Raw genomic sequence first — 15,132 nt, 5'->3', positions numbered from 1 at the left:
AGAGCTATTAGCAAGGCAGCAGGTGAGTTAAATCTGCTAGCGTGGAAAGCAGAACAGTAAAAAGATGAATAAGACTTCCTGTGCACAGTCTTTTTTTTGCTGATTATAGCTGCAGTCACAATTTTACTGCGTTATGTTTTTAACATGTAGCAGATTTTAAATATATTTTGGCACATATCTTTTATTCAGTACAAAAATGCCCAGCATGGCACCATCCCTAGAATTAATTCATTGCCTGTGTTTCTTTTTGCTTGTGTTTCTAACCAGCCATGTTTTGGAGAATGGGAAGAGCCCACAGTGTGTTGCTCTGTTGTTGTGGTAAATGTAAGGCTTAAATGATTCCTAATTGGAATAACAAATATAAAACATGAAAACGATTGAGATAGAGCGAGAGCATGAGCTAAATATATGAGAAAAAGAAACTTAGTAACACAAGAAAGGGAGAAAAGTTGAGTGGCTAGATCATTATTAGAGGAAGAAAAACTGATAAGCAAAGAATGATCGGACGAAAACACAGGGCAAAGAGAAAAGAACAAAGCAGGAAAGTAATATTAAGTCTGGCTGTTTGGGGCAGCAAGTGAATGAAATGCAGTGAAACAGGAAAAAAAATTTTTTTTTTTAAGTAGCAGATAGGGCAGAAAGATTGCTCTGCAGGTAAAAATTAGATAAATAAATAAGAGGAAGGCACAAGATGATATAGAAATGGAAGAGAAACAGGTTACATTAAAAAGATCTACAAATTAAAGCAGTATATTGTCACTTCTGTATCAAAATGGAGTGGTTGAAGGTACACAACAATATTAAAATAGCAATATAAATCAGCAGTTACGTCAGTGATCTGACTCCCAAGTGCACTATAATGCATATTTCATTTAATACTTTTGCAATTCATGTGGGAGATTGATGTATGTGTGCTGGCTCCCCATGTTTACATTGCTAAATTCAACTCATCTGCCTAGCAGTAGAACTATATACATTTTGCCCAGATGTACAATTCTGCCACCAGGACAAGCAATATAATTTAGCATGGTAATTACAGGGAACCAGTGCATCTCCTCATCATCATCATAGGCAGTCTCTCGAAACGAGGATGACTTGCTTCCACGCCAAAAAGAGATGAGTTCACTGGTGTTTCAATGAAGGACCTAATATTCCAGATCCCGAACTACATACTGAAGGGTGGAAGATGCCTGTACGTGGATTTTTTTAACGTGTAGTGGCCGTTGCACACCAGCCACCACACAGGCTTGACAGAGCTAAGTCTTGGTCCAGTGGCAAGGGTGAACCAAGATGACTGGAGACCAGTTCTGCTGCATGAACCTAGTGCGCAGTAATAATGGTGTGTTGACCACACATGCCTTTATTATTGCTCAAATTGTGATTTCAGGGGATGAAGAGATAATGCGGGAGTTGAAAATCTCCACAACACACCTTCACACAAACGGAATCTCGCTCTTAGCATCCTCGTTATTTTTAGGAACTTGCTGACTTTCCATATTAATTGCCCATTAAACTCGCCGTAGAAAGTCCATGCTGGAGCTTTACAGTGCGGGTACATTTTTTAACGAATGTAAATCACAGAAGTATTAAATGTAAAAATGTCTAAAGCGATAATGCAAAACCATCTTGATTGAGGATACTCACTTCTTTTGGGAGGCACACCAGGTACAGTATAACTCCTGCCATTGCCAAGCCACATTTTAAACCTGGACTACATGGGGAAATTATAAATTTGTTTTTCAATGCGGATGGATGCCTCCAACCTGCAAAAATTCTGCTGGTCCGGTGTCTTGCAGTCCTGGGCCTCTACATGTAGGCCTGCATAGAGGCCCACATATCCCAGGAGCGCAGGCGCTTCGCAAGCGACCCTGGGATCACAGGGCTGGTCCAACCAATTAAGGTAGTGGGATCCCGATTCGTACTTATGGTGAGTTCCATTTCTTCTAAGCTGCCATAATTATGAATGGGAATACCCCCCAAAACACACAAACACATTAAAAAAACACATTACATATTTAAAATTAATGAAAATGGAAACATTTATTTTTTTGAATTTTTAAAAATATGTTTTATCAGGGCTAAAAATAAAAATCTTTAATCGACAGGGTTTTTAATATATAAATGAGTATTAACATTTAATTTTTCTATTTTTAAAAACTCTTATGCTGGTAAAAGCAGGCCTTACGCCTGCTTTTACCAGCGTAAGAATTTCAAGGGCATTCGCTGGGCAGAAGTTGGGCAAATAGCCCAACTCTCCACCCATGGAGGCCTTTTTCCCAGGGATGCGTGTGAGCTGTCAAGAGGTTTCTTGACAGATTGCAAGTTCTGGGTTTCGGCGCATGCACAGTGCATGTCTAGACTCGGTGCACCTCGTACGCGCCCATAGGAGACGCAAATTCAGCCCCAATGTTTTAACGATAGGAGAAAGTAGGTGTTCCTGTCCGTTCTATCACACATTAAATATTGGTCTCCCAAGAAACAGAGCTCTGCATATGCATCCAGGTTACATACCTAGCACTCCTTAATTGTTAACCTCAGTGTGAGGTACAGTTAATAGTATTAATTCTTCCTGTTGGAGTTCACACTAGACAGATAGCTATTGGAGGCCAGTATCTGTAGTATATCCCCACCGTTGTTTCATACCGCTGAATGCTTAAGGCCCTTTATAATATTGTGCTAAGTTATTAGCCTGAGAACCAATTCAAATCCTAGACTTGGCTTTGGGTGAAATTTACCTTGAAAAGCTATGGCTAGCCCACTGGCTGAGGTATAACCAATGGTCACCGATAAAGAATGAAAGCATTATAATGGAGTAAATAACAGCCCAGCATGTACTATTTTAATTTTAGTATTAAATATGCATTATAAATGTTTAAATTCCCCTTCTCTATGTTACCAAATCTTTTGGGTGCGACAGCCTCATAAGGAGTGGTCTCAGACTTCCTCATAGTTAAAAAAATAATGTTGATCTTGAATATTTTTAAGAAATTTATAATCTGGAATTATATTAAATATCAGAGACATTCATAATTCTCAAATGTTCATTTAATTTATCTGATAGACATTGTAAAGTACAGATTTAGCAACATCCAAAGAAACCATTACTTAACATTTCCTTATTGAAAAGGCTATCCCTGCCCAGCTTAGCATTATCACAAATGTCAAAAGAAAATTAAAATAAATAGTTTTTTTTTATGCAGATGATTGCTCAGATCAATGTTTACCAATGGTAGAACATTTCTGTTAATGCATTCAGAGCAGTTAGATTTTAGACCATGCGTTTCAGAATAAAATCTCAAATGTTGATACTCAACCATTGATGCACAGCTGATAGGGTGAGGTTACGCTGGCGGCTGTGGTTTGTACAATGCCAATAAGTGGAGCCGTGCTGGTCGGTTAATTGTTAATGATAGGAGGAAGGTGGACTTACGCCCAGCATTTAAAAATAGATTTAAGAATTGTCCAGGCGGACCAATACACTGTCTGGGAGTATTTAAAGGTGACTTTACACCAGGCTAGAATTATACCGCACCTGGTACAAAGGCCTAGCATTGCAAGATCAGCTCCTGGAGGTGAAATTACACTTCTTTGCTTCAATGGCTCAGGAATTACATCATCAACCTGACTCCTGAATTGCACTACTGTGTTTGCATTGACGTGCAATCGAAACTACTTTCAATCAACACTAACTTGTATTTATATAGCACCTTTAACGTAGTCAAGTGTCCCAAGGCACTTCACAGGAGCATTATCAAACAAAATTTGACACCGAGCCATAAGGAGATATCAGGATAGGTGACCAAAAGCTTGGTCAAAGAGATAGTTTTAAGGAGTGTCTTAAGGTGGAGCGAGGTAGAGAGGCGATGAGGCTTAGGGAGGGAATTCCATAGCCTAGGGCCCAGGCAGCTGAAGGCATGGCTGCCAATGGTGGAGCAACTAAAATCGGGGCTGCGCACGAGACCAGAATTGGAGTCGCGCAGAGATTTTGGAGGGTTGTAGGGCTGGAGGAGGTTACAGAGATAGGGAGGAGTGAATGCATTTTTAGAACAATTGGATTACAAACAAATCTACCAGCCAAACACAGTGGAATTTCCCTCTGCCATTCTACTTATTTGTACATTACAACAGTGACTACACTTCAAAAGTACTTCATTGGCTGTAAAGCACTTAGAGACGCCCGGTGGTCGTGAAGGGCGCTGTATAAATCCAAGTCTTTTTCTTATGCAATAACTGCAGAGGTTCGCTGAAAGGTTATCCTCCTGTGAAATGACTTTCTGTACTTTCAAAGAGTATTTTCTTACTGATTTCTACATGTATAATGGTTTGGAAAAGTGCCAGTTAGTTCAAGGATCTGAACATCAGAGAAGACCCACATATTAATTATTATATGCTAAAAATCATATAAGGCACTGGAAATTGTTTATTATCCCTTCTCTCTTATCTTGGTAATCAGCAGAATTTATGTGGCTTTCCTAAATGAACATAGATTATGTAACCTTTTTAGGGAGTGCAGCACAATGTAAAAATGGGAAAATGTGCCATATGGATGCTTAATTTATTTGAATTGTTTTGAAATGTGCTTATAGTAGTCCAAGCATAGCTGTGTTATTGGAACATCCATAATATTGCTTCCACTAGTACATGGAGATTTCCAAATTTCACAGTATCACTTTCTAACCCAATTGTAAATGGAGTGTATGTACTAACAATAAAAATACTTTTCTTTTCTGTCATGTAACTTTTATATAGACACAACTAAGCATAGAACATAAGCAGTGAGGAATAGGTTTGATTTTCATTAAAGACACAATCCATCAAGTTTAATCAAAAGTATAAAATTGACTCTTGTTTCACTGTCAAAGCAGAATTATAGAAAGAGTTTTACGATTTATTGAAGGCACCTATTGATTTCAATAAAATTAGTGGAGGATGTTACACGTGGCATGAATAGCCACTTTCCACTTACACCATGTAAGCACAAGCAGAACATTTTGCTGTAATAGCATTGCATCTACATTAGTAAGTCATCCACATCTAATTAACAATGGTATAAACATGTACAAGGCATTTGCCGTTGTTTTTGTGTCAAATCTAGTAAAGGGTATTAGCATCAAATAGTGCATCTGTTTAAGCATTCGGCCCAATTTCCCACGTGGGAAATTGGGCCGAATGCTTAAACAGATGCACTGACTAAAAACATGAAATCAACATCTTCATATCAATAATTGACAATTTATACTACATGCTACATCACTTAGCTCATGTGATAACTTATTATCTCATTAAAATAGTTTTCTAATATATGCATATACGTACTAGCCCTGAATTTTTATCTTAGGACAACAGCCCACACATGCATTCATTTGAAATGTCTCTCGCTGCTATTTTAACTGTGATGTTTACTTTAAGTATTTTACTATCCCTACTAAAATAATGGAAAATGGACTTACAAAGCAATGCATTAAGGGCTGGATTTTCTGGTCCTTTGCGTTCCGGGTTTCACCCCGGAGCGGCGTAAAAGGCGGCGGTGAATTTTCCAGCGCCCCGCAGCGATCCTCCGGTCGGTTTCTCCGGCGGCGCTGAGCAGGAGCACCCGGGAGAACTGCGCTCGGTGTGCAACGCCACTGGTTGCGACACCGGCGCGAGTTTTGAGTCTTGCCCGATCCGTCCACCCAGAAGTGCGCCCGCAATGACTGCCTGGTAAATCAGAGCGGTCCAATGATCCCGTTGGCGGAGAGAAAGGTAAAGTATTACAAAAGTAAGTGTGATTGTTTTTCCTTTTAATTTTTTGTGCGATTTGTGTTGTGGTGGCGTGGGCAATGCTTTTGGAATGTTTTTATGAGTTTTTTTTAGGTTTCTCCCCCCCCCCCCCCACCCTCCCAGGCCTCTCTCAGAGTGCTTCTGGGCCAACTCTTTAGCTTGGGAATTTCCCATCCTTGCACCGAAAGAGGTGTACAACACCTCCCTTAGGCTATTCCTGGATGCTAACTTTCCCGCCCCACCACCATTATCGTCCCGAAAACATAAAAGCCTAAAATCCAGCCCTAAGTGTTTGAATATTAGTACCCAAGAGCCACTGTTTAAACTCTAACAGCTGCCTTCACTTAACCTATGTATTATAGAAAATTATACACTAAACAATAATTGTTCTATTAGCAATCACATTGCCACCAGAAGAGAAACAACTAATAAAAATAGGTCTCACACTCACAACCATGAAAGCAGCAACGCCAATGACTTTTGCATTGTTTTGAAAAGACATTACACTTTCTATGGCATCATGCTACATCACATCACTTTTATCTGCAATAAACTCATTCTGCATGTATTCTTACTTTTCAGCCTATGATAAAATGATGATGGTAGCTACATGGCATGCTACTGTATAAAATGAGTTGCATAGCCCCAAAACATGTGATTCAGCTTTTGTCTTGCTCCAGCTATGACAATCCCATTAAGTGTTATAATGAACAAAAAGTAATAAATTATTCATTTGCAATCTCAAATCTATTCCTGATAAATATAACACTTCGTCTCAATGGCTCAATACTATATAGCTACTTTAGTCTAACAAACTATTTTCCACAAATAAATGTTTTATTTTTTTAATATTCCTTTCAAAATTCTTACATATTTTAAATAAATGTTTATTAGAGTAACGCAAATTAACTGCTAACCCTCAATAACTATAAAATAGAGTTGCATTTTACTAAATATGATTGATTGGTAAACAAGACATTTGATCACTATGAATACTTTTAACGTATATCTGCTATCATTTTTTTCCTTGAATCTTTCATCTTCATTGAATTGAAAAGGGAAGAAAATAGTCACTGTTGGAAGCCTATTTATTAAGACTATTTGCAAAAGGCTGCAATGAAGCAAATTACAAAGTATAGGGTTATAAAAATTTTTTCATATTGATCAGTAATTACAGTTTATTCTAAATTGCAAGAATGGGTCCTTTCTCTTCACCTCCTCCTCATCTTCAGGTACTGAACTTCTACTGGTCATCATCCTCCAATATTACCACAACACTTTTCTCCATATCATAAATGCTGCTTTATTTGGTCTGTTTATGACAAATGTTACAAATCTTTGTCTGATGATATCACTGATGTAATCATTTGCAATTTTAAAATCACACTTGATTTGATTGATAATTTCTAGCATATGATCCCATGGGATTAGTAACAATCCACTGAAATGCACTAATATTTGCAATCTGCAGTGTCTCAAGTATGACTTTGTAATATAGTTCAAAACCTCACTACTGTAGGGTTTTGAACTAAACCTCTGGTTGGGCATTTCTATAAACACTGATTTGAAACATCAAAATTTACTAGAAACATTTACTTAAGAGTTGGGTTTGAAAAAAATCAATATAAAAGCAATTGGACAATTAGAAAAGGAATAGTGTGGTTCCATGTGGACTAAAGACATGCAAATAAATTCAGATCTAATTTCCATCTTTTCAAATTCTTATAAACAAATGTTCTGTGTATATTAGAATTTCTCTGACTTTGGTTTGATTAAACACTACAGTCCTACAAATAACCTCCAAAACAGCTGTAAAATAAATCCGTCTTACTTAGCTATATAAAAGGTTAACTTAATGGGTGGAAAATGAAGACATTGAAATGAAAATACTTGATAATTTTTAAAAATACAGCTATCAGAGCAAAGTGACAATCTAATATACCATACATTATCATGCTGAAAATACAGTACTGCTTGACTTTTGCGCTGCTGTATTTGTGAATGGCAAGGCTATGGCAAAACTGATGTTCCAGAAGCATAGGCCTTACGCTAAACATCCGTAAGACAAAGGTCCTCCCTCAGCCTGTCTTCCCCGCACAGCACTGCCCCCCAGTCATCAAGATCCATGGCGTGGCCCTGGACACCGTGGACACTTCCTATATCTCGGGAGCCTCCTATCATCAAGAGCAGGCATCGACGAGACCCAACACCGCCTCCAGTGCATGCAGCCTTCGGCTGCCTGAGGAAAAGAGTGTTTGAAGACCAGGCCCTCAAAACTGCCACCGAGCTCATGGTCTGCAGGGCTGTAGTAATACCTGCCCTCCTGTATGGCTCAGAGACATGGACCATGTACAGTAGACACCTCAAGTTGCTGGAGAAATATCATCAATGATGTCTCCGCAAGATCCTACAAATCCCCTGGGAGGACAGGCGCACCAACATCAGCGTCCTCATTCAGGCTAACATCCCCAGCATTGAAGCACTAACCACACTCGATCAGCGCCACTGGGCTGGCCACATAGTCCGCATGCCAGCCACGAGACTCCCAAAGCAAGTGCTCTACTCGGAGCTCCTTCACGGCAAACGAGACAAAGGTGGGCAGCGGGAAGGCTACAAGAACACCCTCAAAGCCTCCCTGATAAAGTGCAACATCCCCACTGACACCTGGGAGATCCTGGCCCAAGTCTGCCCTCAGTGGAGGAAGTGCATTCGAGAGGGCGCTGAGCACCTCGAGTCTCGACGCCGAGAGCATGCAGAAATCAAGCGCAGACAGCGGAAAGAGCGTGCGGCAAACCAGTCCCATCCACCCCTTCCCTCAATGACTATCTGTCCCACCTGTGACAGAGTCTGTGGCTCTCATATTGGACCGTTCAGCCACCAAAGAACTCACTTCAGAAGTGGAAGCAAGTCTTCCTCGATTCCGAGGGACTGCCTATGATCATGATAGTTAAGCAGCTATTAGCTTTTACTTGATATTTTGCAGTGAATAAACTGTCTTTAAACTGAACATTAGTGGAAGATTAAGTAGCTAAATATACTCCTGCACGAGTCCCCAAATGGAAGGTTTCACAATTAGACATACTGTTAAATATTCACTTCATGGAGGCATGAAGACATAGTGACTTTTCCCTCCTGGAATCTAAGTTTAACTCCACACATGATTAATGAAATTAAACTCTACTCTCTTTGCCAGCTAAAAGCGTTTAAGCATTCTTAACTCACTTTTATTGGGTTCAGGTTCATAGCACTAAACTACACATTTAACATAAATTGACAATGACCCAGAAATTCCTCTGGGGGTCTTCCCGCTGGATATTTTTTACAACTTTACCTGGTGGTCTAGGAGGTGCCCTGATTTCCGATGGGGAGGCCTTCTCCTCTCGTGCTGCGAAGCACGCTCCCATGCAGAGGGTCCCGACGCAGAGGTTGCAGGCATGTGTGGCTGCTCAGCCAATCAAGTAAGTATTTCACAGTTTCCCATTAATAGCACTGAGACTTGCGTATCTACGAGTTCTCAGTGCTATTAATGGGTACAAAAGCAATCACACAAAAAAATAAAAAAACAGACCACACATATTTAAAATTAATTGAAATTAAAGTTATTATATCGTATAAAAATAAAATATTTTCCCTATTTTTAAAAAAGTTTTTTTAATTATGGTTAAAAATAAATGTACCGTAGTGGGGAGGGTTTTTAACAATAAAATGTGTTTTTATAACTTTATTTTAAAATGTTTTTGTGCATTTATAAACATTTGCGCCTGTAACAGTAGGCTATATGCCTGCTTTTTCAGGCGCTAAATTTTTGAAGACATTTGCTGGACAAATTATCTGTAAATATCGGAAATCTTGCCCTGCAAATGTCCTCGCTCCCGATCTGCAAATGATTTGTCAAGCTAGAAACGTGACAGATCGGAAAAGCTGGTTTTCAGCGCATGCGCATTGTGCGCTGAAAACCGATTCCTTCCCAGCTTCGTAGAAACTTCGTACGGACTTGGGACATCGGAATTCCAGCATCGCTAATTTGACAATCTGACTCAGTAAAGTTGGCAACTTGCTTCTGTGAAGGAAATTTTAAAAAGATATTACACCAGTGTGGGATTAAGATCAAGGCATATTGCTGAGTGAGGGTAGAAGGAGTTTTATTCTGTATCTGGCTTCTGATTCAACTGGCCTCAGAATCCATGATGCTGACAATGCATTTCCAAAGGTGAAAATTAATTCATATCTCAGCATTTACAATCCTCATCACAGAGAAATTACCCTCCAGAAAAATAAATTTCAAAAACAAACAACATAATTCTTTCATGTCGAGTGTGTGAAATCTTGGAAATGTACATGTTTCCCCCAGAATTCTCAATGTATATGCACTCTGATAACGTTTTGCCAGTGGATTCCCACTGAGCATGCTTGCAGTGATCATATTCATTAAAATACATCACAACCTATTATTTGGAACCTGTCCTTGGTATTTTTACAGTGAAATGTACAGTGACAGATTGCAAATAATTCGTGCTCTAGTTTAATAAATCCCAAAATGTTCAAATTGACTGTTGGCTAGTGAGTAGATACATATGATCAGAGCCTGTCCTATATCATTGAGAGTGCTTCTATATTGAGAGTACTGGAAGAAAATGTACAATCTTTTACAGAGAAGCTTTTTATCACAGATTTATGTTAAACAGTAAATCTGGGAATTCCTGACCGCTGAGTAGGTAAACAAACTCCATGCTGTTGTGCTGAATTATATAAACTAGCAATGTCTTTGATTGGGCCTGAGCTGAGGTAGCTTATCAGTTAGGGTGGCTGTGGGGCACAATTGGCCTTCATGTCTTCCAGGCTAGGGGAGGAAAATCAATCAAAATTCCTGCATTTGGGGAAGGGTAGGACACTGAGAAGTGTAGAGGAACAAAGGGACCTAGGAATGCAAGTTCACAGATCCCTGAAGGTAGCAGGCCAGGTAGATAAGGTGGTTAAGAAGGCATACGGAATGCTTGCGTTTATTAGCTGAGGCATAGAATACAAGAGCAGGGAGTTTATACTTGAACTGATTTAGATGAATGAATTGAGTGTAATATCTCCAAGTTTGCAAATGACACTAAACTGGGTGGTGGTGTGAGCTGTGAGCTGTGAGGAGGACGCTAAAAGGATGCAGGGTGACTTGGACAGGTTCGGTGAGTGGGCCACTGCATGGCAGATGCAGTATAATGTGTATAAATGTGAGGTTATCCACTTTGGGGGCAAAAGCACGAAGGCAGAATATTATCTGAATGGCGGCAGACTAGGAAAGGGGGAGATGCAATGAGACCTGGGTGTCATGGTTCATCAGTCATTGAAAGTTGGCATGCAGGTACAGCAGGCGGTGAAGAAGGAAAATGGTATGTTGGCCTTCATAGCTAGGCGATTTGAGTATAGGAGCAGGGAGGTCTTACTGCAGTTGTACAGGGCCTTGATGAGGCCTCACTTGGAATATTGTGTTCAGTTTTGGTCTCCTAATCTGAGTAAGGACTTTCTTGCTATTGAGAGAGTGCAGCAAAGGTTCACCTGATTCCCAGGATGGCGAGACTGACATATGAGGAGAGACTGGATCAAGTGGGCCTTTATACACTGGAGTTTAGAAGAATGAGAGGGGATCGCATAGAAACTTATAAGATTATGACAGAACTGGACAGGTTAGATATGGGAAGAATGTTCCCGATGATGGGGAAGTCCAGAACCAGAGGACACAGTCTTAGGATAAGGGGTAGGCTATTTAGGACTGAGATGAGGAGAAACTTCTTCACTCAGAGAGTTGTTAACATGTAGAATTCCCTACCGCAAAGAGTTGTTGATACCAGTTCATTGGATATATTCAAGAGGGAGTTAGATATGGCCCTTACGGCTAAAGGGATCAAGAGGTATGGAGAGAAAGCAGGAAAGGGGTGCTGAGGGAATGATCAGCCATGATCTTATTGAACGGTGGTGCAGGCTCGAAGGGCTGAATGGCCTACTGCAGCACCTATTTTCTATGTTTCTATGTTTCTAAAACACTAATTAGGCCACAGCTAGAGTATTGCGTGCAGTTCTAGTCACCATATTACAGGAAATATGTGATTGTACTAGAGAGGGTACAAAGGAGATTTAAGAGGATGTTGCCTGGACTGGAGAATTTTAGCTATGAAGAAAGATTGGATAGGCTGGGTTTGTTTTCTTTGGAACAGAGGAGTCTGAGGGGTGACCTTATTAAGGTGTATAAAATTATGAGGGGCTTAGATAGAGTGAATAGGAAGGACCTATTTCCCTTAGTAGAGGTGTCAACAATCAGGGGGCATAGATTTAAAGTAATTGGTAGGAGGTTTAGAGGGGTATTGAAGGGAAATGTTTTCACCTAGAGGGTGGTGGGGGTCTGGAACTCACTGCCTGAAAGAGTGATAGAGGCAGAAACCCTCACCACATTTAAAAAGTACTTGGATGTGCACTTGAAGTGCTGTAATGTACAAAGCTGTGGACCAAGAGCTAGAAAGTAGGGTTAGGCTGGCGCGGACACGATGGGACGAAATGGCCTACATCGGGGCTGTAAATTTCTATGATTCCTGCATTTAATCACCACCCTGCTGGAAGGCATATGTAAATTAATACTAGGCGAGGACAAGATTTGATTCATTTGGGCTGCCCTCCCCCATGGCTGAATACCTTCTGTCATTCATTGTCTCGATCTGCACTCAAAAGATGGATACTTGAGTGAGATAATAGGGGGGCTGCCAACAACTAGAGAACTGTGCCCAACCACCTTCTGGAGAAGTTAGACAAAATCGGGAGAAAATTAAAAAGAAAGCATTCAATCTGGTTCTGAAACTTGAAATTCTGGGACACATAGAATCGCTACATTCATATTTCCTATTTCCAGAATCATAGCTGGCAAAATCTATAGTTTCAAAATGTGCTGTATACCCTTTGTTAGAACTATATTGTAAAGCAATATATAATTGTAGATCATGAACTTGAATAATTAAAATGGTAAGCTAAAAACTTTGTTTTGGCAATTTCATTCAACATCAGCAGTTAATCATTGTAGGGAACACGAATAAAGGATCTTTTCAACTATTTCCAGCTTCTTTGGAAAGTCTGCTAATGAGAGTGTTGAGCTTCTGACTAGAATGTCCAAGCTTAGTTGTATTTTAGACTGACACCTGTTTTGTGGCAGTTGCTCACAGCTACATTTTATATTTTCTACGGAATTATGAACTGATTGAGAAAGTGGCTTATTACTCATTATGTTAATTAACTATAGTGAATCTGATTGAAATGTCTGGGAAAATAGCTTTATGCAATACAGGTATTTGAAAAAAAAACTACATCATCACAAAATTTTATCAAAGATTTATAGCAGTTTTACTCAAGATAGAAAGATTATTATAAAAACATTTAAGCTGATATTAGCATATTACAGGGATTAACCTACATGGATTTAAACCTGAGTCTTATTCTTTGGTTTCTTTAGTTCTATTTGTCTACTTACATTTATCCAAAGCATTTTCTACTGAACTTCAGTGAACTACTATATTGTTTCCATTCAGCTAAGTTTAAAATTTTTAACTGATTTTGTATCTAAACGTAATTTCATGTTGAAAAATTCCCTTTCGTAAGTACAGTTTAAAAGTGTGCATTCATTCCTGATCTTCTAAGCAAAAATATATTTCTTTATCCTACCATCTTTGCGATAGTATACGACATCCACTTTCCTCTCTTCTGAGCCGAGCAGAGCTTGGGCAATCTGAGCAATGGCAAGGCCCTTGCTTTCTGGACCATGCAGAAAATCGCATGTACAAGGCTTCTGCATGACATCCGGCCTCGAGAAGCCAGTCATCTCACAAAATCCATCATTGCAGTAGATAATTGCACAGTTCTGTACCCTTGCATTGGCAATGATGAATTTTCTATCTGTAAAGAAACAGAAAAATAATGATGGGTAATATAAAACACCAGTGCGTTCTTACAATTCATGGTTGATGACTAGTTGTCATCAGTAACAACTAGTGATGGTGTAGACAATCTACACTCTAAGGGTTTTACAAGAGCCCATTGTAACAAACAGAATTTCAAAATTGTTGAAGTCTTAAATGATTACCAGTACATAAAACATACAATACGATATATTTATGCTTAATTGACATTTATGTTTAAGTATTTTATGTAAGCAAACTAAAGGTAACCAAAGATTCAATAATTGCTATGCTCATTTTAAAATCCACAACTGCAGGATGACATTAAAACATTATTTCTGTGTTGTAGACTGTAACCTGAAAATTCCCTGAAGAAAACTACAATTTTATTTTTGCCAATTCTTTTTACCTGCTCAATAATGCGTGGGATGGACATAAAACTGAGGAATGGAACAATGTTCTTCTGTGTACTCAATGATAACAAAGGTGAAGAAAATGTAAGTGCAGTGCAGAATAGATATCCTTCTATATCAGTACTAAAAGGAACCTCTGTCCTAAGCTGAAAGCTCCATTTACAAATGAACCAATGTAATGTGACAACAAATGCTGGACCAGATTAAAAGGCCAAAGCAGTCTGAATTTGTCTCAGTCAGAGGTATACATTTACTTAAAATGAAGATTATTTCAAATTCAGCAATGTTAAAGTATGCAGTGAAAATACAGAACTCATTTTCCTTTTACATGTATATATACATGACATTTTCTGTGTCCTGCTATAGGTTGCCCATCATCATGTAACTTGTATCTTTGGGGCACATCAAGAAAAACAGGTTATTCATGTTCAAACCATTATCTTTGTAAATATTTGACGGTTTCGCGATGTTGCCAAGATCCCTGGGTGTCTCCTTGGGGAAGGCTGGTGGTGTAATGATGAAGCCATAGGACCACCAAGGATTAGAATTTTTTTTAGAGTGAGATATCACTAATAGGTTCTATCCTTTGCCCCATTACAAGACCAGCAAGAATCACATGCAAGCATGGGTATGAGTCCAGTACTGATTGTCTTATAATGGAGGTGCATTACTGTTGTGAGAAGAGGGATGGTACCCACAATGTTTGGCAGCTTGGTGTTGGGTAAGGATGTGACAATGGTTTCTTTGTCATCTCTGGGAGGGAAGATGTGACCCTGATCCCTGCTGCTCTCACTGGAAGATGCAACCATATATCCTTGCAGTTTTGATGGGAACTCCCGGTATCTTGGTAAGCATTTATCCCTCAACCACACCACCCAAAATAGATTAACTGGCCACTCATCTCATTGATGTTTGTGGCGTCATGCAGTGTGTAAATTGGTTTCTCAAACATCCCAATAGAGGATAATCAAGGGGCTATAAGGAGGGAGGAACTTAATACAATTACTATCACTAAAAAAGTAGCACTCGGTAAAATA

At 39.3% G+C, this 15,132-nt stretch overlaps 1 protein-coding gene across 1 annotated transcript in view; it reads right to left on the bottom strand.

The window, feature by feature from the left end:
• LOC139257742 (voltage-gated inwardly rectifying potassium channel KCNH7-like) overlaps positions 1–15,132 on the bottom strand; it is a 643,748-nt gene that overhangs the window by 619,173 nt on the left and 9,443 nt on the right. Inside the window, exon 2 of the mRNA XM_070874608.1 lies at positions 13,450–13,680. Within this exon, the coding sequence (XP_070730709.1) occupies positions 13,450–13,680 (231 nt within the window). The remainder of the gene's footprint in view (positions 1–13,449; positions 13,681–15,132) is intronic.

The sequence above is a fragment of the Pristiophorus japonicus genome, chromosome 3, assembly GCF_044704955.1.
Source record: "Pristiophorus japonicus isolate sPriJap1 chromosome 3, sPriJap1.hap1, whole genome shotgun sequence".
NCBI lineage: Eukaryota > Metazoa > Chordata > Chondrichthyes > Pristiophoridae > Pristiophorus > Pristiophorus japonicus.
The sequence above is the reverse complement of the archived record's forward strand: the minus strand, read 5'-3'. Positions and strand labels throughout refer to the sequence as shown.